The sequence below is a fragment of the Rhinoderma darwinii genome, chromosome 11 (assembly GCF_050947455.1).
Source record: "Rhinoderma darwinii isolate aRhiDar2 chromosome 11, aRhiDar2.hap1, whole genome shotgun sequence".
Classification (NCBI taxonomy): Eukaryota; Metazoa; Chordata; class Amphibia; order Anura; family Rhinodermatidae; genus Rhinoderma; species Rhinoderma darwinii.
The window spans coordinates 18,118,615-18,141,147 of NC_134697.1; the positions used below are offsets into that span (position 1 = coordinate 18,118,615).

The 22,533-nt window shown below is 49.0% G+C and overlaps 1 protein-coding gene across 1 annotated transcript in view; it reads right to left on the reverse strand.

Annotated features, from left to right (window-relative positions):
* LOC142663619 (uncharacterized) overlaps window positions 1-22,533 on the reverse strand; it is a 69,971-nt gene that overhangs the window by 19,342 nt on the left and 28,096 nt on the right. Inside the window, exons 2-7 of the mRNA XM_075842371.1 lie at window positions 20,338-20,439; window positions 18,042-18,125; window positions 12,123-12,179; window positions 10,751-10,876; window positions 8,118-8,163; window positions 3,254-3,344 (exon numbers count right to left, since the gene is read on the reverse strand). Coding sequence (XP_075698486.1) covers window positions 3,254-3,344; window positions 8,118-8,163; window positions 10,751-10,876; window positions 12,123-12,179; window positions 18,042-18,125; window positions 20,338-20,412 — 479 coding nt within the window. The 5' untranslated portion in view covers window positions 20,413-20,439. The remainder of the gene's footprint in view (window positions 1-3,253; window positions 3,345-8,117; window positions 8,164-10,750; window positions 10,877-12,122; window positions 12,180-18,041; window positions 18,126-20,337; window positions 20,440-22,533) is intronic.

Consider the following 22,533-nt stretch of genomic DNA (forward strand, 5'->3'; position numbering starts at 1 on the left):
CCCCGTCTTGCGTCTCGCTCCCCCCCCGTCTTGCGTCTCGCTCCCCCCCCCCCGTCACGTCTCGCTCCCCCCCCCCCCGTCACGTCTCGCTCCCCCCCCGTCTCACGTCTCGCTCCCCCCCCCGTCTCACGTCTCGCTCCCCCCCCGGCTCACGTCTCGCTCCCCCCCGTCACGTCTCGCTCCCCCCCCGTCTCACGTCTCGCTCCCCCCCCCGTCTCACGTCTCGCTCCCCCCCCGTCTCGCTCCTCGTCCCCCCCCGTCTCGCTCCCCCCCCCCAGTTTCACGTCTCGCTCCCCCCGTCTCACGTCTCGCTCCCCCCCCCGTCTCGCGTCTCGCTCCCCCCCCAGTCTCGCGTCTCGCTCCCGCCCCCCAGGTCTCGCGTCTCGCTCCCCCCCGTCTCACGTCTCGCTCCCCCCCGGTCTCACGTCCCGCTCCCCCCCCCCGGTCTCACGTCTCGCTTCCCCCCCCGGTCTCACGTCTCGCTTCCCCCCCCAGTCTCGCTCCCTTCATCTCACGTCTCGCTTCCCCCGTCTCGCCCCCCCCCCGTCGCGTCTCGCCCCCCCCCCGTCGCGTCTCGCCCCCCCCCCGTCGCGTCTCGCTCCCCCCCCGTCGCGTCTCGCTCCCCCCCGTCGCGTCTCGCTCCCCCCCGTCGCGTCTCGCTCCCCCCCCGTCGCGTCTCGCTCCCCCCCACGTCTCGCTCCCCCCCACGTCTCGCTCCCCCCGTCACCTCTCGTCGCTCCCCCCGTCACCTCTCGTCGCTCCCCCCGTCACCTCTCGTCGCTCCCCCCGTCACCTCTCGTCGCTCCCCCCCGTCTTGCGTCTCGCTCCCCCCCCCCCCCCGTCTCACGTCTCGCTCCCCCCCCCGTCTCACTCCTCGTCCCCCCCCGTCTCGCTCCCCCCCCGTCTCACGTCTCGCTCCCCCCCCCCGTCTCACGTCTCGCTCCCCCCCCGTCTCACGTCTCGCTCCCCCCCCCGTCTCACGTCTCGCTCCCCCCCCCCGTCTCACGTCTCGCTCCCCCCCCCCGTCTCACGTCTCGCTCCCCCCCCCCCGTCTCACGTCTCGCTCCCCCCCCGTCTCACGTCTCGCTCCCCCCCCGTCTCACGTCTCGCTCCCCCCCGTCTCACTCCCCCCCCCGTCTCGCTCCCCCCCCGTCTCGCTCCCCCCCCGTCTCGCTCCCCCCCGTCTCGCTCCGCCCCCGTCTCGCTCCGCCCCCGTCTCGCTCCGCCCCCGTCTCGCTCCGCCCCCGTCTCGCTCCGCCCCCGTCTCGCGTCTCGCTCCGCCCCCGTCTCGCTCCGCCCCCGTCTCGCTCCCCCCGTCTCGCTCCCCCCGTCTCGCGTCTCGCTCCCCCCGTCTCGCTCCCCCCCCCGTCTCACGTCTCGCTCCCCCCCCCGTCTCACGTCTCGTTCCCCCCCGTCTCGCTCCTTCCCCGTCTCGCTCCCCCCCCCGTCTCACGTCTCGTTCCTCCCCCCGTCTCGCTCCCCCCCCGTCTCACGTCTCGCTCCCCCCCCGTCTCACGTCTCGCTCCCCCCCCCGTCTCACGTCTCGTCCCCCCCCACGTCTCGCTCCTTCCCCGTCTCGCACCCCCCGTCTCACGTCTCGCCCCCCCCCCGTCTCGTCCCCCCCCGTCTCACGTCTCGCTCCCCCCCCCGTCTCACGTCTCGCTCCCCCCCCGTCTCACGTCTCGCTCCCCCCCCCGTCTCACGTCTCGCTCCCCCCCCCGTCTCACGTCTCGCTCCCCCCCCCCGTCTCACGTCTCGCTCCCCCCCCCCCCGTCTCACGTCTCGCTCCCCCCCCCGTCTCACGTCTCGCTCCCCCCCGTCTCACGTCTCGCTCCCCCCCCCCGTCTCACGTCTCGCTCCCCCCCCCGTCTCACGTCTCGCTCCCCCCCCGTCTCACTCCCCCCCCCCGTCTCACTCCCCCCCCCCCGTCTCACGTCTCGCTCCCCCCCCGTCTCACGTCTCGCTCCCCCCCCGTCTCACGTCTCGCTCCCCCCCCGTCTCACGTCTCGCTCCCCCCCCGTCTCACGTCTCGCTCCCCCCCCGTCTCACGTCTCGCTCCCCCCCCGTCTCACGTCTCGCTCCCCCCCCGTCTCACGTCTCGCTCCCCCCCCCGTCTCACGTCTCGTTCCTTCCCCCCCCCGTCTCACGTCTCACTCCCCCTCTCATCTCTCTGTCTGTATAGACCTATTAGCCATCCCATTTCTTACATGACATTCGTTTTGGATAATTGCAGTGTATTCCTTATATAACAGAAGTTCCGTACAGAGATAAATAACAATATTATCGCAGTGTCACGTCTCGCTCCCCCCCCGTCTCACGTCTCGCTCCCCCCCGTCTCACGTCTCGCTCCCCCCCCCCGTCTCACGTCTCGCTCCCCCCCGTCTCACGTCTCGCTCCCCCCCCGTCTCACGTCTCGCTCCCCCCCCCGTCTCACGTCTCGCTCCCCCCCCCGTCTCACGTCTCGCTCCCCCCCCCCGTCTCACGTCTCGCTCCCCCCGTCTCACGTCTCGCTCCCCCCCGTCTCACGTCTCGCTCCCCCCCGTCTCACGTCTCGTCCCCCCCTCACGTCTCGTTCCTCCCCCCCCGTCTCACGTCTCGTTCCTCCCCCCCCCGTCTCACGTCTCGTTCCTCCCCCCCCGTCTCACGTCTCGTTCATCCGTCCCACGTCTCGTTCCTCCCCCCCCGTCCCACGTCTCGTTCCTCCCCCCCCCGTCCCACGTCTCGTTCCTCCCCCCGTCCCACGTCTCGTTCCTCCCCCCCCGTCCCACGTCTCGTTCCTCCCCCCCCGTCCCACGTCTCGTTCCTCCCCCCCGTCTCACGTCTCGTTCCTTCCCCCCCCCAGTCTCACTCCTTCCCCCCCCCCCGTCTCACTCCTTCCCCCCCCCCGTCTCACTCCTTCCCCCACCCCGTCTCACTCCTTCCCCCCCCCCCCCGTCTCGTTCCTTCCCCCCCCCCCGTCTCGTTCCTTCCCCCCCCCCCCCCGTCTCATCTCTCTCTGTCTGTATAGACCTATTAGCCATCCCATTTCTTACATGACATTCGTTTTGGATAATTGCAGTGTATTCCTTATATAACAGAAGTTCCGTACAGAGATAAATAACAATATTATCGCAGTGAACAAATATCTCCATGAAATGAAAAGAAATCCGAACACAAATCCAATTTACAGCGCAGCGTAGATGATGGGAAAGATAGAAATCCTCCGGCAGAGGACAATCCCGGACTGCACTACAGAAGCCGGCTGAACATTTACCTGTAATCTTTAGGATCTAATCGGATAGCGTCGCTAAACAGTTCAATTGCTTCGGTGTAGTTTCCGTCTTTCACTGAATTAATGCCTTGTTCTGGAAGAATAGAGAATGTGAAGTGATTAAGAAAAAAAAAAAAAAAAAAAAAAAGGTAAGGAATGCAGGAATTCATGTGTGCACAGCGGCAGGAACGCACTCGGCCCGCATGGAGGTAAAACGTATAGACAATAGTTCACTATATAAAAAAATAAGTGCAATGCAAGTCTATGGATACGAGACGTTACTGCCGAGGCATCCTGAACCACACACCACCAGCATTTTTTCTCCCTGCAAATTATTATTTTTTTTTATTACATCGCTGAGGGTGAATAATATATAATTTTTCATGAATCATTCACAATTGCGTTGGGGTTCCGTTCGTTTGTTCCGTTAGATGTTTCCGTCGGGGGAACCATAGCTTTCCGTTTGCATTACCATTGATTTCAATGGTAATGTTTCCATTGCAAATGGTTTCTGTCTGTCTCAGTTCCGTAAGGTTTCCATTTTTCTGGCGGAAAGAATAGCGCAGTCAACTACGCTGTAAAAAACGCAAACCTTACGGAACGGAGACAAATGGAAATGGTTTGCAACGGAAAGCTATGGTTTCCATTCATGGGTTCCCCTAACGAAAAGGTCTAACGAACCCATGAACGGAACCCTGACGAAGATGTGAACGAAGCCTTAAAAAAAAAAAAAACGGAGCATGCCCGTTTTATTTTCTTTTTTAACGCTCTAGTGAGACGTACAAAGTGTCTAAAACACATAAGGCCTTATTCACACGAGCGTTGAATATGTCCGTGTGATGGCCGTTAAAACAACGGCGTATATTTCAAAGGGGCCGTTGTTTCAAAGGACCGTGTGAAAAGTCTGTTGAAAAATAGAACCTGTCCTATTATCTTCAGTTTTCACGTATCCCTCCATAGTCTCAAGTCTATGGGGATCCTAGTGTGTGAATAGTGTGAATCTAGCCTAAATTTGGGGTACGGCATGTAGGTCAGTTCTGTGGCGCAATTTAAGCCAGTTTTGTCTGCTTAATAAATCCCCCCCCCCCCCCCAATTTGTAAATTCTTTGTAACCTTAAAGCTTTTTTACACTGCGTTCTGCAGTGTCCGTCAGTGGTATAAAAGGGGCCTATAGGTTCCCGTGTTAAAATAAATATACCGTGCGGTATAGTTTTTTTTTTTTTTTTACTGGATGAGACTCTAGGTCTACTGCAATATCCAAAACAGAAAAAAGTTATAATGACGTATGCCATCCAGACGAAGGCCAAAACAACACTCTTTTGGCCTTGTCGGTGAAATGGGGGGGGGGGGGGGTCTGTGGATACGGTCAACTTATACTCCACGAGCCTTCCTGGTGTATACGACAAACGGGGGCTACAAATGCAGCATGAAAGTAGCAGGTTTTTTTTTTAGTACCTTGGGAAACATGTTATGTATATTACATATAAAAGAAACAAAATTATTTTTCCAAAGTGAACAAAATAAAATATATATAAAAAAAATAAATTTTAAATAAATTTTAAAAAAACTCCACGCACCCAACAAAAAAAAAAATGTCTAGAAAAACCAAAGCATCCCCCATGATAGACAACGCACATCTGGGATTGAGCTTTCAGTGTTTCCATTACAGAGTGAGGTGACACTCACAAGTGCTCAGGACATGGTGACTGCCATTTTGCTAAGTGACGAGTCACAGAACGAGGCGTCACAACGCAAGGTATACGGTGGGGAATTAAACCGGAGCAGATGTTTTATGTGTAACCTAAAATGCACGCGGCTCCGAAGTAATTTACTGTAAAAAGCCGATCGGGAACGCATGAACACAATCTAGAGACGTGATCTCGCATCCGCAATTACAGCAGATTAGGCAGAAATGTGTACGGTTATTTAGATGTCAGAGTAAAAAACAAAAACAAAAAAAAAACACAATTAGAGATATGATGCATTGCTCTATTTAACCCTTAAAGGGGTAAAACATTTTTCAGGAACAGCGCCACCCTTGTCCATGGGCTGTGTCTGGCATTGCAGTTCAGCCTTAGGCTTTGTTCACACTTGCGTCTTGTTTTCAATCTAGAACGGAAACCACATCACACAGACTGATCTATGGCAAGACGGATACCAGCTGCGCCAGACGTACCTAGTTGACTTACAATCCACCTGGAGGTGTCGGTCATCTTGACGGGAAAAATAGCGCTGCATGCAGACTATTTTTCCGGCAAATTGAATGGAATCTACATCTGTGTGGGAGGAGTCTGTTGCAAACAAAGCTTTATTCACTTAAATGGGACTGTGCTGCAATACCAGGCACAACCAATGTCCCAGAGTGGCGCTGCTCCTGAGATTACCTTTACTTTCTAATTTTGCTCGACCCCTCGGCCTAAATACCTTGATGACTCCTTTTACGACATCACATCATCTTAGATATTTGCTCCTATTGCAATCCCCTAATATATCAAATATTCACTTTAAATATCCATGCATAATAATCACTTACTTAAAGGAACACTTTAGGCAAAACTCACTTTTTTTTTTTTTTGCAGGCCCAGAGGGGGCGGAGCATGGCAAGCATTCGGAGAATATCAAATTATAGAACCGCCCTCTCAGGCCCAGCACAGGATCAGTTTTGCCTGGAGTGTTCCTTTAAATTTCTCTGCACATATTTCCATCGTCCCCTCCTTACATGCAGTTAAGCCGTTCTTGTATCGCTTGGTGCGTTCATTAATTCAGGTCATTAACAGCCCAGGGATTTCAGGCAATTTGTAAGGTATTGAAGTTAATGTGCGGAGCCGGCCCTCATGCTAAAATATCCACACAGAAGAAAATTGCTGACAAATCATTGATGAGAGCGAAGGGCTCGCCATCTCTTTCTGGTTCATGTACAATGCTTATGTTCTGTATTTATAACGCAATGTATCACATATCACTATTTCTTACTGTTTGGCAACCTGTGGCTCTCCAACTATTGTGAAACTACAACCCCCAGCGTGTTTTTCCACCAGCGGGCTTAAAGGGCTTTTACATTAATGGCCTATCCTTAGCAGAATGGAGGGGCACCGGCGCTCGCTGGATGGGCTTAAATGGGTCGAACCAGAAACAGCCACACACCTATCGGACCCCCCCATCAGTCACACATTCATGGTCTATCCTGAGCCTAGGAGATCAATGAAAAATCCCAGAGAACCCACATTAGTGCATAGGATACAATGAACAAACTAATACAATGGCGTGGGTCATTCATCCATTCTTGAAGGTCTCCTGCACACGACCGTTGTGTCACTCGGGCCGTTTTTGACGGCATCCGAGTGGCACCTGATCGTCTTTACGGGCCCAATCACTTTAGCGGGTGAATCTGGTCAGTGAAAAATGATCTGAGTCTCCGATCCGAGGAAAGATAGAACATGTCCTACCTTTCCTCGGATCACTGACATCGCAATCGGTCGTGTGAATGAGGCGTAAGTTGTCTATTAAGAATCAAAGTTACTTGACACATTTCTCTCCCTAAGGCCTAGTTCACATTAGGTTTATTTGCCTGCATTTGACGTATACACTGGCAAAAGCTCTCGCCGTATACGTTAAATGGATAAGTCCAAAAATGGGGTCATGAGAGTTCATGTCGTATACGTTAAACGGATATTAATATAGTCTATGGGTGACGGATGTCACTGTCAGACATCCATTTAACGCATGCGTCACCCATAGACTAATATGGTATCCGTTTAACGTATGAGCCATAAAAAGCTATTAAAACCCACACAACATGTGTTAAAACGGATGCCTGTGACGTCTGTTGTATACGCTTTGTTTTCTTGCAGGATCCCGCGGGATGGAATAACGTAGTCTGCTCTTCCAAACCTCGATAAAAAAAAAAACCCACACAATTATACCGATGTATACCAGCCAGACAGGCCAAAAGGATACTCTTTCAGCCCCCATCAGGCACACTGAGCCTCATGGACGTGTATAGCGTGTATGCCGGGAGTTTTCTAGCTAGAACATGATGTGAACTGGGCCTTGTACCACCTATTGGCTGCTGTAGATGTACAATTTTTTTCCAGGAAAATTTGTGTAATGCCTCATGTACCAGACCGGGTGTGCCGGCCAGTCCCATCCGTGATCCGTGAAAAAAAATAGAACATGTCCTATCTTTCCACAGATCGGAAAGTCGGGCCAGTTGTCACGGACTCAATTCACCCACTAAAGTGAATGGGTTCAGGTGCCACTCGGATACCGTAAAAAACCACCCGGGTGGCACTCGGTTATGTGCAACGGGCATAAGAGTGGCTCCTGCTCTAGTGATCACAGGCCACTCATGTATTATACAGGGAGGCCCATTTATCTGAACGGCCATCATGTAATACTAAATTTCCTTTGAAGTGGCAATGTCTGGCTGTCCGAGTTTTCCCAGGCAAAATCAGCGGTTTGCCAGGGTGTCGGGCCCCATATGGAAGGGGCTGTCTGTGAGGAGACGGTCGTGCCATGGCTCAGCGATAGACCCCTATCATGTTACTTTAATGCCATGTCCATTACACCCCAACTCGATCCCTAGGGACACCACAATCCCCATCCTGAATGACATGACAATTCTTTCAAGGAGAAAACACTTTAAATGTGCAAAAAACATGGTGGCTGCTCAGCTTGAATCCACATATCCCGACAATACCTCGTGTATACAAGTAAAGGGCGACTTATTTTTTTTTATATGAAAGGGAAAAAAAAAAATTGTTCCATGTCTCATGTATCTAACATTTCTGGGTAAATGAACAATGAGCAAAAACAGTAAAATTTTTCAGAATAAGCCATGTGGTTTGGCCGCCAAGAAACTACTTACCAGCAAGTTGTCTGGCTCTTTGGATCACGGAGTTTGTGCAGTCGTCCTGCAAAAGAATAAACTTCATGAGTATGTTATGAAGAAGTGCCATGAAGAGTATATCTACTGTACAGTGACGGGACATATATACAGGGACGACCATTACACCAGGGGTCTATTAAAATAATTCTAGGGCTATTCACAGGTCCCATTCACAGGTCAGCATTAACTCCGACCGTGTTTCCACAGCAGAAATCTAAGGTTTACCCTCAGATTTCTGCCCCGGAGGGTGCCAGTGTGCAGCAAACACGCACTAGGATTAGCCCCATTTTCATTCAATGGGGTTAATCTTTGGCTTTTCCGTATAACATCCACAGAAATAAGGGGCATGCTACTTATTTCCACGTCTCATATTTTTCTGGAATTTTGAAATTACTACAATGTAGAAAAGTTCTGCGTGGATTTTAAGGACGTGGCCCAACAATTGGAATAAGTAGCAGGCCCGATCCACTGGGGATTTCACTACTTTAATATTTATTCTCTGACTTTAATGAGGGAGGATACCACCCCAATAAAAACCACCAATAACAGGAGTGAGCTCATGGTTCTTGGAAGGTTCAGCCTTGCGGTTCCCAAACAAGAAGCTCTTTTTACAGTACTAGAGGGAGGTTAGGTACTTACTGCACACTACAGTGTAACCTCTGAGACAACCACCCACATTTGCACAGAAAAATGGTCTTAAAAAAAGGGTGGTCCTTAAGAAAAAAGTGCACAGAACGAAGGTTAAAGCATGTAATAAAGTGAGCAAACATGTACAGCACACAAATAAAACAGTCCTCTCATTCCTAGTCCCCAGCATGCCGCCACCAGTACGGCTAAAGCTCTCATTAATAGCCCCCAGCACGGCTACTCTCTCACTGCTAGCCCCCAGCACGGCTACTATCTCACGCCTAGCCCGCAGGACGGCTACTATCTCACGCCTAGCCCGCAGGACGGCTACTCTCTCACTGCTAGCCCCCAGCACGGCTACTATCTCACGCCTAGCCCGCAGGACGGCTACTCTCTCACTGCTAGCCCCCAGCACGGAAACTCCCTCACTCCCAGCCCCCAGCACGGCTACTCCCTCACTCCCAGCACGGCTACTCTCTCACTGCTAGCCCCCAGCACGGCTACTATCTCACTCCCAGCCCCCAGCACGGCTACTCTCTCACTGCTAGCCCCCAGCACGGCTACTATCTCACTCCCAGCCCCCAGCACGGCTACTCTCTCACTGCTAGCCCCCAGCACGGCTACTATCTCACTCCCAGCCCCCAGCACGGCTACTCTCTCACTGCTAGCCCCCAGCACGGCTACTCCCTCACTCCCAGCCCCCAGCACGGCTACTCCCTCACTCCCAGCCCCCAGCACGGCTACTCTCTCACTCCTAGCCCCCAGCACGGCTACTCTCTCACTCCTAGCCCCCAGCACGGCTACTCTCTCACTCCTAGCCCCCAGCACGGCTACTCTCTCACTCCTAGCCCCCAGCACGGCTACTCTCTCACTCCTAGCCCCCAGCACGGCTACTCTCTCACTGCCAGCCCCCAGCACGGCTACTCTCTCACTCCTAGCCCCCAGCACGGCTACTCTCTCACTCCTAGCCCCCAGCACGGCTACTCTCTCACTCCTAGCCCCCAGCACGGCTACTCTCTCACTCCTAGCCCCCAGCACGGCTACTCTCTCACTCCCAGCCCCCAGCACGGCTACTCTCTCACTCCCAGCCCCCAGCACGGCTACTCTCTCACTGCTAGCCCCCAGCACGGCTACTCTCTCACTCCTAGCCCCCAGCACGGCTACTCTCTCACTCCTAGCCCCCAGCACGGCTACTCTCTCACTCCTAGCCCCCAGCACGGCTACTCTCTCACTCCGAGCCCCCAGCACGGCTACTCTCTCACTCCGAGCCCCCAGCACGGCTACTCTCTCACTCCGAGCCCCCAGCACGGCTACTCTCTCACTCCGAGCCCCCAGCACGGCTACTCTCTCACTCCGAGCCCCCAGCACGGCTACTCTCTCACTCCGAGCCCCCAGCACGGCTACTCTCTCACTCCGAGCCCCCAGCACGGCTACTCTCTCACTCCGAGCCCCCAGCACGGCTACTCTCTCACTCCGAGCCCCCAGCACGGCTACTCTCTCACTCCGAGCCCCCAGCACGGCTACTCTCTCATTCCTAGCCCCCAGCACGGCTACGCTCTCATTCCTAGACCCCAGCACGGCTACGCTCTCGTTCCTAGCCCCCAGCACGGCTACGCTCTCGTTCCTAGCCCCCAGCACGGCTACTCTCTCATTCCTAGCCCCCAGCATGGCTACTCTCTCATAAGGGAACCTTCCAAGTAGTTCAACTTACCTAGTTGACGTCTTCTAATCCTACCAGTGCCGCCCTCGGTCTGTTCATCACACTGTGAGGTCCCATTGGAACCAGAAGATTGTGAAGGGCACCAGAAGAAAACAGGACCGTGCCATAAGGATGCCCAGTATATGCAAATAATTTTTTCCCTTTCTCAGCAAAAATATCATGTATATTCCCAGTAACACATGCAGTTACTGCACCATTTTTGAATGTCATACTTGGCGAGATTCCCAACTAGCCCGGTCTAATTGGTCAGGACTAGGTGGCTTACCTCTTGCACCTTTTCTTCGTTCTCTTTGTTAGCACTGTGCTTCTTGTCAAGTTTATTCCTGCTCTTTGGTCTAATATGACTGGCAGCATTGGCAACAAACGCACTGTTTACATCCCACTCCGGCTCCTGCCAAAGAAAAAAAAATTATTGTCCTAATATTTCCATGTATATAATCTACATATGGGCAATTGGGAACTCGTCAAACAAGCTCCCAGATGCACAACGCCCTTATTCCCACTTACTAAAGAGAAGGGGTTTGGATGTGGCAATACAGTGAATACATATTATGATGCATGTTTAGTCCTGTAAAAAGACTTTAGTTCAGAATAGCAGAGCTCTGCGGAGTCACTCACCAACAAAGGGGTCATTATAACCACTGACATAAAGCTATTGAGTAACAATGTGTAGTGCAAGCCACAGGAAAGGGAAAAAGAAACAGCAGAACACAAGCAGGATTTAGGGGGTCAAACTTTTTCTTAAAGTGAAACTCCACCACCGAGACTCTTTAAAGGGGGACAGTCCACCTTCAATTCCGTCATATGTTAAAGCGACTACAACTTATTTTAACTGGCAAAGACAACTAGTTCCCCTCGAGACCGGAAATTGCTTAGTAACACCGCAGCAATTACAAAAGAGGACATATAAAAGCAATCTAGCCGCCGCTGGGTATCTGCCATAAAGCGTTTGAGCAGGTGAGTCATAATTATACCAATTAGTAAAAACTATTGGCTACCAGGTCTTTATAGAAATACTGCATAACATTTGAGTCATTACAACTAAGAACAAACGTTGAATATACATTGCATTTCTTATTTTGTACCTATGGTGAATTACAGCCCGTATTACAGTGCAGAGCTGTATTCATAATTCTGCTTGCTGTCCATGGAAACTGTCAACAAGGTTGTGGTCAGAGATACCCCTAACAGCTTAGCTGAGCTCTTTTAACGCAGTGGGAGAATTCGTTTTGAACATGACCAAGCAAGGTCTGTGTAGATGTTCAGCCAGCAAGGTATACTGGGAGATTTCAGCTCTGAAGTCAGTACAATTATGAATGCAACTCGGAAATAAACCTGAGAAAGAAAAGAAAACGATTTTTTTTTTTTCTCCCCCAGCTGGGGCATATGAGGGCATAAGAGTGGCTACCATTGCTTGACCATTCACTTGCATGGATGCCATGTAATGCACTTACACAAAGGAGTAGAAAAAATTATTAGCAACAAGTTGGGGATGGCCTCATTATGAGAAAAGGGCTGTCCGGTTGGGACACCCTTAATCTGTAGTTGGGGGTCATGCAAACCCCCAACATGTATGTTAGTTTACAAGTGTTTATAGGACTTTTGCATATAACCAACATGACTGGTAGACAGAATACCTGCTCATTTTCTTCAAGATGTTTCTTCTTCTCAAGCTTTTTCCGTTCCCGCTGTCTCTGTATATAGGGAGAGAATATAATTTGTATTAAAGGGTTTCTGCATTGTTAAAACATAATTTCCTCTAATTTAAGTCAATGTCAATGAAAAAAAGATATTATGCCTGTACATAACTGGCAACAACAGGGTTCATTCTTGGAATTGGCCGGGGTGGCCAGTGATTTTTATTGTAGTTGTGGATGTATTGGACCGTGGTATAGGCGCTGACACTTGGAGAAGACGTAGGGTCACCTTTAACACCTAGGTCCGGTCTGTACAAACATCAAAGATGGGCAAATGGACCTCTCCTAATCCTAAACTAAGGGATCATAGTGAGGGGAATAAAAGGACAATGACCTATGTAAGGCTATGTTCACACCTGCATTGGGGTGTTCCGTTGTTCTGCACCGTCAAAGGAGCAGAACAAGGGAATAACAGAAGCCAAGGTTCCAGTGGAAAACGGCCGACGGATCTCATGGACTTTAATGGGTTCCGTTGGCTTTCCGTCGGAGGAGTCCGTGATATTACTGGAGACAACAGCGCAGCCAGATCTGTGACGGCCCCCAACGGAGCCTTGAAAGTAGATGTGAACGAGGCCTAACACTTCTGGTCCTTCCCCCTGATCTCCTCACTGTCCTTTTACAAACACTTCTGGTGCGCAGCTCTGGAAACCTGACACAAGGACGAAGGGGATTAAATGGCAGACAATAAGAAGGTAGTTAACATTGTGGGGTTCAGATCCAAGTCTGGTGGGCATCCTTTCTTCATTCCTACCCTTGAGGAACCAGAAGAGCCTCTAAAGATTCTAAGTGTTTAAAGTCTTTGTTTTCTCCCATTTTTTAGTCATTTTGTATATTATGGTCTTACTTTCGCTCTTTTTATAAGCACTGTATCTTTCATATTAAAAGATATGGACACCTTTGAAGTCGTTTTTATTGCTTTTTATCGGTTGTATGCAAAAATAAATATCATAAAAAATGTTTTTCATAAAAAAAAAAAAATTAATTACGCATTTCTCTACTGCAGCTTCAATAATACATAGCAAGCTGCTCAGCGCCGTTCAGTGTTGATTCCGCCTGATCAAGTTGATCAACTCTGCTTAGATCAGAATTGGGCTTAAGGCCCTATTACACGGGCCAATGATCGGGAAAACGAGTGTTCATATAAACGCTCTTTCCCGTTGTTTACCTTGTGTAATCAGGGCAACGATCAACCTCGTTCAGCGGCTGATCTGCCCTTTTATATTATCGTTGTCGGCAGCGCATCTCCCTGTGTAAACAGGGAGATGCGCTGCCGACATGATGTAAATGTATGGGAACAAGCGATCGGAGTAACGATCGCTTGTCCTTATACACGTCGGGCCGTGTAATGGAATCTGTAGATGAGCGATCAGAAGACAGGAGGGTCTGGAGAGCGAGCCGACAGCGAGTCTGTCTGACGGAACTCATACTAAACGGCACCGAGCAGCTTCTTATGTACTGGAATACACGCAAGCTGCAGTAGAGAATCGCTGACTTCTTTTTTTTATTATTGCATTTTGTCTATTTTAGGCTAAAACATTTTTGCAATTGTTTTTTAGTAAAAAAAAAAAAAATATATATAAAGTTCAATAAAAAAGTGTCTATAGCCTTTGAAGCTACAAACTTTAAGTTTGGTGCTTCCATGCTCTAAAAAAATGAATAGCCTTTCTTAGAGCGTGCTAACCCTTTTACTGCTGGAGAGCAGTGTTGACATTTTGGGTACCCATCGACTTCAGTACACGGTCGGTGGTGGCAGTGGGTTCTGGGGTTTGTGGACTGTTTTGAGCTGTGATTTATACTCCATTTGCGACCCGAGTGCAAAATTGATTGAGTGTAAATAGATTAACCCCTTACAGTCCCACCCCCCTCCCCCCATCACATGCTTTGAAGTTGGGAATGGGACAACGTGGGTAAGACTATTATTCGGTTGTTTCGGTCTGTCTTTGGAGAAGTTGCACCATTACAGCCCCCTGCATTATTGGAGCAGGAGATGTGTCCCAGTTGGAGTCTGGAAAAGCTGGGTGACCGGCCGCAGCATGCCCCGCTCTTCTCGATTTTTGGTGTCTGTGGTATTTTTCTCTAGACTTTTACATGCAGCTGATCAGACAAATCTAAATATAAAGGTCTCGCTTACATAAAAGTTTAACATGGACCAAATCCAAAGCTTGCCGCCGTTTTATAATGGTTTGTAATACTAAAATGGTACCGGTCGCCAGATGGACCCATTTATTGTGGGGCGCCTATAAGACGATCTAATAAAGAGAAGCTACGGGCCGTCTCCTGAAGCGCCATTCCATCAACCAGTGAGCTGAAAGATCTCGCGCACTAAAGCTGGCCATACAGGAGATAACCGTCGGAGGAAAACTCGCCAACAACTATTTCTGCCGACTCCACTATAAACATACACGAGTCGCTCAGCCGAACACGAATGACGATTTCTTTTGGGAGAGGGGAATAAGACGTAGTTTCCAAAACCACTTTGGCAGCGGATTGACTCCAGCGGGAACAAAGGATGGAGTATATCCCAACCGTGCTCTTAAGGGGCCCCCACACACATTAGACAGTCTGCCGATCTTGTAGAAATCAGCAGCTTCGTGCGACGTTTATCTCGTGTATTGCCAGCTTAAGGTCTAAAGGTCATTTTTAGTAACACAATTCAAAAGAAGTGCAATTGGGAAACACCCCGACTTCCGATATCACTATTTTATATGACTTACAGTGATCACTCTCCTCCCATACACCTCAATGGGGAGACTACTCTATTGAATGGGCAGTAACGTAAAAACCCCGTTCTGCCGATAGATTAGGGATCCAATGGTGGGATTTGCGCCTTCCAGGGATTAATGGCATAAATGCCTAAAATGGGAATGTCCCTGTAACGGTCATGCTTCAAATTTTTCTCATTGTTAGTAAGGTGAACTAGAATTAGGATGTTCCACTATCGTCTGAGAAAAATGCATGTGGGGCAATGTAAATGCATGATATTTCCCTTGTGAAAAATGGTTTATACCGTGAGCTATATTCATGCAGGTCCGTTCCCTGACAGGTGCTCAGACAGCAAAGAAAATCGTGAAAAATCTTTTACGTCCTATGGAAGTTTGACTGTTTTAGCTTCTAGTGGTCTTTTGTTTTTGGAGAAAATAAAGTGGATCATGTATATTTGATCTAATAGTTACGCTGCATCATTCTTGGAGCAAACACTATAGGTTACACTTCTTTTCTTTGTACATGGAATTTATTCCATTTGTGTTTCCTGGACAGCACCCAATACCCAATTCCATGAGTGGTGCCCACATTCCTTCTTTTGTTAAAATGTCTGTGTAAAATGCAGGCAAACCGCAGAACGCATTAGACCATATAATGTATTTTAAAATCCTTTGAATACTCAAAGCAGATCTCCAGAACCCCCCCCCCCACTCCCCCTCACCGCCCACCTTACGGAGAGTCATGTGTGGCTATTGCACAATAATGTTTTTCTCACTAATGGTTTAGTTGCTTTTAGTTTATAATGAATCAGTCAAAATCTGATCTCTGAGCACAGAGTTTGTCCTCTTACACAGCTGACAAATGAGCGGAGCAGCAGTGTAAAGCATGGGAGAAAGAGCAGCAGACTGAAGGGAGTTTTATACTGGGCAATCATCGGGCAAACGATCGTTCATATAACGCACATTGTCGATAATTGCCTTGTGTAAACAGGGCAGCGATCAGCAGGTGAACGAGCAAACGCACGATCATCCGCTGATCGTATTGTTTTAAAAAAGTGAAATATAGTTGTCGGCAGCGCATCTCCGTGTGTAAAAATTGAGACGCGCTGCCGACATGATAGAAATGTATGGGGACGAGCGATCGGAGTTATGAGTGCTCGTCCCCATCCATAGCTCTGTGTGACAGGAGCAAGCGAGCGCCGATCAATGATCGTTCATCGGCGCTCGCTGCACCGGCCGAAATCGGCTGGTGTAATAGAGCCATGAGCCTCTAATGAGGATACCTCAAACTTCCATTAAACAATGAAGTTAAAGGGGTTATGTGGGGATCAAAAATTATTAGCAGTGTAGTCCCTGCAGTATGCGAGTACACCGCTAATATACATTCCGGTCCCTGTCTCGCTGATTCTGAGATTTTCATAGATTGCGGTTCTACTGCTCCTGCTTGTACATAGACTACAGCGGAGCCGGTCACATGACAAAGTCGTGTCATCAAAGACGACTGTGCCACTAGACCCCCGGCAGCGCTATAAAAATCTCAATCAGCGTGACGGGGGACCGGTTTGTATATTAGCGAGTGCACTCACATACTGCAGGGACTAAACTGATAATAATTTTTGGTCCCCACATAACCCCTTTAAGCTACATTTGCTGATCCTAGCTATTCTCTAATGGAGCAAAAGTAGGCAATCCTGAAGAAAAATAAAACAGGTGATCAACACCCAGGAGGTAGATACTTCTATATAATTTTTAAGACCACAGCTGAACAATTGCTTTAACCCTTTCACTGCCATAGATGTATATAATACATCACGGCTTGAATAGGATACCAAGATCTTAGTAGTCAGGGAGCAGGATGAAAAATTTTTCTTCCTGGCTGTGTGTCAGTGTAGGGGAGGAGGGAGCTGCAAGTGAGAGCAACAAGAAAGATCACAGCCTGTTAAGGCTCTTTTACACTGGGAAATTATCGGGCAGACAAACGTTCATATAACGCTCATTGCCGATAATTGCCCTGTGTAAACAGCGCAGCGATGAGCGGGTGAACGAGCAAACTGCTGGTTTTATAGTTTTAAAAAACGGAAATTTTATCATTGTCGGCAGCGCATCTCCCTGTGAAAAACAGGGAGATGTGATGCCGACATGATAGAAATGTATGGGGGCGAGCAATTGGCGTAACGACTACTCGTCCCCATACATAGCTCCTTGTGACCGGAGCAAACGAGCGCCGATCAATGAGCGGTCTCTTTGATCAGCGCTCGTTGCACCGGCCAATAGTAGGGCCTTTACAGTCATCTCTCCCCCTGAACAGCCTCAAGTGACCCCGGTGGGGATAAAACAATAACTTTTCTTCAGGTTATCACTATTCTTACTAATTCTAGAGGATATGTGCTCACATTTAGGATGTTTTTCTTTTTTCACTACTGAAGGGACGAGAGGATAATAAGCAGTTGCAGATCTAATCGCTCTCTGAGCTTCTGTGACTCGAGTGTTTATCTGGATAGCGGAGATATGTGCATGTAATGAACATTGCACATCTTGAACTTTTATTTAGCAGGCATTGTGTGTCTCCGGCTCTGCTAGGATCAGACTTGTAGCCACCAACCTGAATTCGTATGCAATTTTTTTACAAAACGTTACCATATGAAGCAAAAGTGAATGAAGGCGACCATGAGTGTAAAGTGCTGTGTGACATTTTTACAATGTGCCTGGTGTCGAATAAAAAAAAAAAATATGGGTATGATTTTACGTTTATTTATGTTTATGTCAAGTGTTTAAAAATGGTTCCGAAACCCTGGATGCAAAAGAGTTAAAGCAGATGGTTAAAATTGTAGTTTTATTAATTAGATGAGAGTCTTAAAAAACAGAAATAATGTGATTATAGTTTTGTTAAAGGTTAGCAGGTTGTGCGTGCTTTATGGCAGCTGTAATGAATGGCAGTAAATGGACAGAATAGTGTCAATAGACTATCACAGTCTCCAGGGAGAGATGGAGGAAAGCCCCTTCCCCAGAGACCAGGCGGTGGCAGGGAAGAAGCATACAGAACATTATATGTGTGTAAATAGTTTGGCAGGTATCGGAACTATGGCTAGATAAAATCTCCGGGTTACCAGGAACCTTCCAGAATGTGTACGATGTCCTGTAGGAGCGGACTACTTACCTTCTTCTTGGCTCTGCGCTTATCTGCTTTTTGTCTGGACTGACCGTCTTCCGACAAATCATCATCAGAATTTATTTCTTCCTCCTTCAAATCCAGAAATAATAAAAAAAATATATAACGATTTTCAAGGCTCAGTGTCTCCGTAGGGGACTGGAAAGTTCTTGGCTTTGGAAATGCTGCAGGTCAAGAACGGTCTGTTACGGCTTCACAGTCACTGCATTTTTTACATGGGCATTGTGCGGACAACAGGGAGCTACATGCCAAGGATAAGCGAGCGATAAACATGTAAAATTAACAAAATAAACATAGAACAATGCATTAATAAATTTATTTGCACGATACATTAAGGCCCTATTACACCGGCCGATAAAGCGAGTGCCGATCAATGAGACACTGTTGATTAGTGCTCGTTTGCTCCTGTCACAAGGAACTATGGATGGGGACGAGCGGTCGTTACTCTGATCGCTTGTCCCCATACATTATCATGTTTACACTAAGATGTGATGCCGACAACGATAATATTTAAAATTTTTAAAACGATACGACCAGCAGATGATTGAGCGTTTGCTGGTTCATCTGCTGATCGCTGCGATGTTTACACAGGGTGCCTTAGACACTGCCAATCAAGTAGGCTCCAGATAGCGACTATAAAAAGTCACAATTGCAAGCAAAATAAATATCATTTGGCTCAGAAATTTTTAGACTTGAGCACTACAGCAAAAACAGATTTAAATGGGCTGTCCAGGATGGGATAAAAGGCATTTTCTATTCCAGAAACAGTGCCACTCTTGTCCATGGGCGGTTTCTGGTATTGCAGCATTCAAGGAACAGCGCAAGGACAGATGTGGCACTCTTTCGGGGAAAAAAATATAACAGATTTTTCCATCTAATTCTGGACAAAACTTTTAAATTCATGTCTATGAAGCAGGGCTCCAGGCTAAAAAAAAAAAAAAAGTGCCTTTGGCTCCTAAAGGTCCTTATACACGGCCCAAGACAGCTCGTCATTCAGCGCTCGTTTGCTCCCTTCACAAGGAGTAATGATTGGTGATGTATGGGGACAAGTATTCGTTACTGCGATCGTTCGTCCTCATACATTTCCATCATGTCAGCAGCACAAGTCCCTACACAGGGAGACGTGCTGCCGACTAGAGACCATTTTATTGGGTGCATCAGAATAGCCGACGAACGAGCGTTGCCCTGTTTACGCAGAGCAATAATCTGTTACGAGCCTTCATACCACCGCTCATTTGGCCACTTACTGGCCTGTGTAAAACGGTGTTAAGGCTTTATTCTATTCCCAGACAACCCCTTTAAAAGGAGTATTTCCGTCACAGAGAGTGAGGGCATATTGCTCCTTTCTGATCGAAAGGAGTTCAACTGCCAGGACCCCCAACAATCTGGATAAAAGGGACCACAGTTGACAAACCAGTAAACGAGCCACAGTGATGGCCCCTTTATTGTAAAAATTGGTAAGTCATGGCAGTCGTACTCACACCGATCGGAAAGTGATGGCATATCCTAGCGATATGCCACCACTTACAGTGATGGGAATACCCCTTTAAATAAATAACATTCTGGCTGCCTGCAGCTTCCACTACAGGGAGCATGGGAGCGCCACAGTCTGGGGTGATCGTGGCGCTCCGTCAGGCCACAGTCTGGGGTGATCGTGGCGCTCCGTCAGGCCACAGTCTGGGGTGATCGTGGCGCTCCGTCAGGCCACAGTCTGGGGTGATCGTGGCGCTCCGTCAGGCCACAGTCTGGGGTGATCGTGGCGCTCCGTCAGGCCAGTCTGGGGTGATCGTGGCGCTCCGTCAGGCCACAGTCTGGGGTGATCGTGGCGCTCCGTCAGGCCACAGTCTGGGGTGATCGTGGCGCTCCGTCAGGCCACAGTCTGGTGTGATCGTGGCGCTCCGTCAGGCCACAGTCTGGTGTGATCGTGGCGCTCCGTCAGGCCACAGTCTGGTGTGATCGTGGCGCTCCGTCAGGCCACAGTCTGGTGTGATCGTGGCGCTCCGTCAGGCCACAGTCTGGTGTGATCGTGGCGCTCCGTCAGGCCACAGTCTGGTGTGATCGTGGCGCTCCGTCAGGCCACAGTCTGGTGTGATCGTTGCACTCTGTCAGGCCAGTCCAGTGTCAAACAAAAATAATCAGGACATTGCATTGCACCTCTCTCAACATCTTGCCACCCCTGCGGCCATCCCCCTGTCCCTTCATAGATGTCCATATAGGGGAGCAAATACTTTTTCCATAGCATCGTATAGCAGATGCCTGTTCTTACATTTCATAGGTACCATACCTGGAGATTCAGGTCTTTTTTGTGCATTATCTCATTTCTGCAGCCATGGATACCTTCAGCAGTTTCAAAGTCCATTGCATTCTCTGATATTTCAAGGTGATGCTTTATGGTCGGGAAAAGAAAAAAATATAATTTGTTAAAAATCCAGGAGCTGAACTCTTAGCTTCTTCATTATGGATCAGAAGTCTAATGAATAATGAACTATCTACCTGGAACTAAAGCATCTGTCTGGCATGAGCAGCAAATTAGGATATACACACGACTCCAATACATTTACGCAGCATAAGCAAAAAAGTTCACTGAACTTATCTTAGGACATTTATACATTAGAGGAACAGAGAAGATGATTCCCAGGAGCCGGCGAGCGATGGCATTCACATTTATACTCATGCTTCAAGAGCATTTCCTCTTCAAATAAAGTTAACAAGCAAAAAAAAAAAAGTCCTTGAGACGTCCTTGTTTGTCAAATCGCTAAAAATACTGGGAAAAATGGACACAACCAATATGGCTGCTATTACATACCCTCCCCCTCTACACCGGCTATCACCCTGTTTTGACGGTTCCAATCTCTTTTTTTTTGCATGAATTCGGTCTACCGCTGAGGCTCAGGCGTCATAATTGGTTTGGCTGGTGAGGTCCTAGAAGAAAAGGTTTGAGAATTCTTTCCTAAAAGATCCCCTCAAGATTCTTCAGTTCACTCAAGGGGAATTACCATCTCAGATATTTATGGCATGTGCATGGGATATGACAAATGTCTAATAGACGTAGGTCCCAGGTCTATGACCGGTACCTAAAAATGGGAAGCCCCCAACCATTGCCCCGCCTGGTAAGGTGACCGCTGGCTGCCTAATCCAGGCAGAGATTGAAAGGAAAGGTGGCCCCACACATGCGTGGCCCTCTCCATTCTCTTCTACGGGAGTAACGGAAATAACATCCATTCTCCCACTGGTTGTGGCAGCCGCATCACCAAGCAGACAGGGGTAGGGGTCCCCCAGTTCTTGAAATAAGTGTGGGTCCCAGAGCTGGGACCAGCATCTGTCAGACGTTTATATAATATGCCGTGGAGAGGGAAGAGAAATTAAGCGGAAAAAAAAAATGACAACGAAATTAAGCGCAGATAACGGACGTCACGTATTTCATTTTTTTCACTAAGGCTATGTTCACACGCTTAACAAAAAACGGCTGTAAATACGGAGCTGTTTTCAAGGGAAAACAGCCTCTGATCTTCAGCAACTTGCATTTTTTTGCAGCGTTTTTTACAGCCGTTTTTCTATTGAGAATGAAAAACGGCTCCAAAAACAGCTCAAGAAGTGACATGCACTTCATTTTACAAGGAGTTTCGCAATTTACCCCATTGGAATCAATGGGCTGATGTTTGGAGGCGTTCAGTCCCCGCATTTTTAGTCGTTTTTCGGGGCGTTTACAGCCCCGAAAAACGGCTGAAAATAGGTTGTGTGAACATACACTTAATCTTTTTTTTTTACCCGGTTTCAACTGTATCTGCATCCTTAGGATGCAGATACAGTTGAATCCAAATGGTACAGCAGGGGGCAGTTAGCTCCCAGCCCTACCATTCACTATGTAACTCCGGCCACTCACGGCTTAGCACAGACAGGTGCGATGACATCACTGCCTTGCACCTGTCTATGCCTAGCCGCTCACAGGCGCGAGGCGGTGACGTCATCACGCCTGTCTGCGCTGAGCCACGCAAACCGGTAGAGAAGAGGGATCACCTCCAGTCGTTGTAGGAACGGGGTTGGGAGAGTATGTATTTTATTATTCTTGGTGTAGAAATGGGATAATTATACTGTGTGGAGATCAGCTATAGGGGGGCTTTATACTGTCTGGAGGGCAGCTATGGGGCATTATACTGTGTGGGGGCAGTGTCACGGTATATCATTCACAGTAGTATACAGCAGGCTCAGGGGATATATATTAATTCAGTGGCGTAGAAATGTGGCCTAAATAATCACTCACTGATTGTAATCGAGGTTATATGTTCAATTAATCGCGATTTTGATTTAGGCAACGGCCCTAACCGTGGATATGCCATAAATGTCTGAAGACAGGAGAAAATCTACGTTCAGGAAAAGCAGCATGTGCATGTTATATGGGGGCAATCGGGGGACAGAACGGACGGCCAAACATTTTATCCCGCAAGTATCTGGCCCATATGACCAGCTTAAAACTACACGA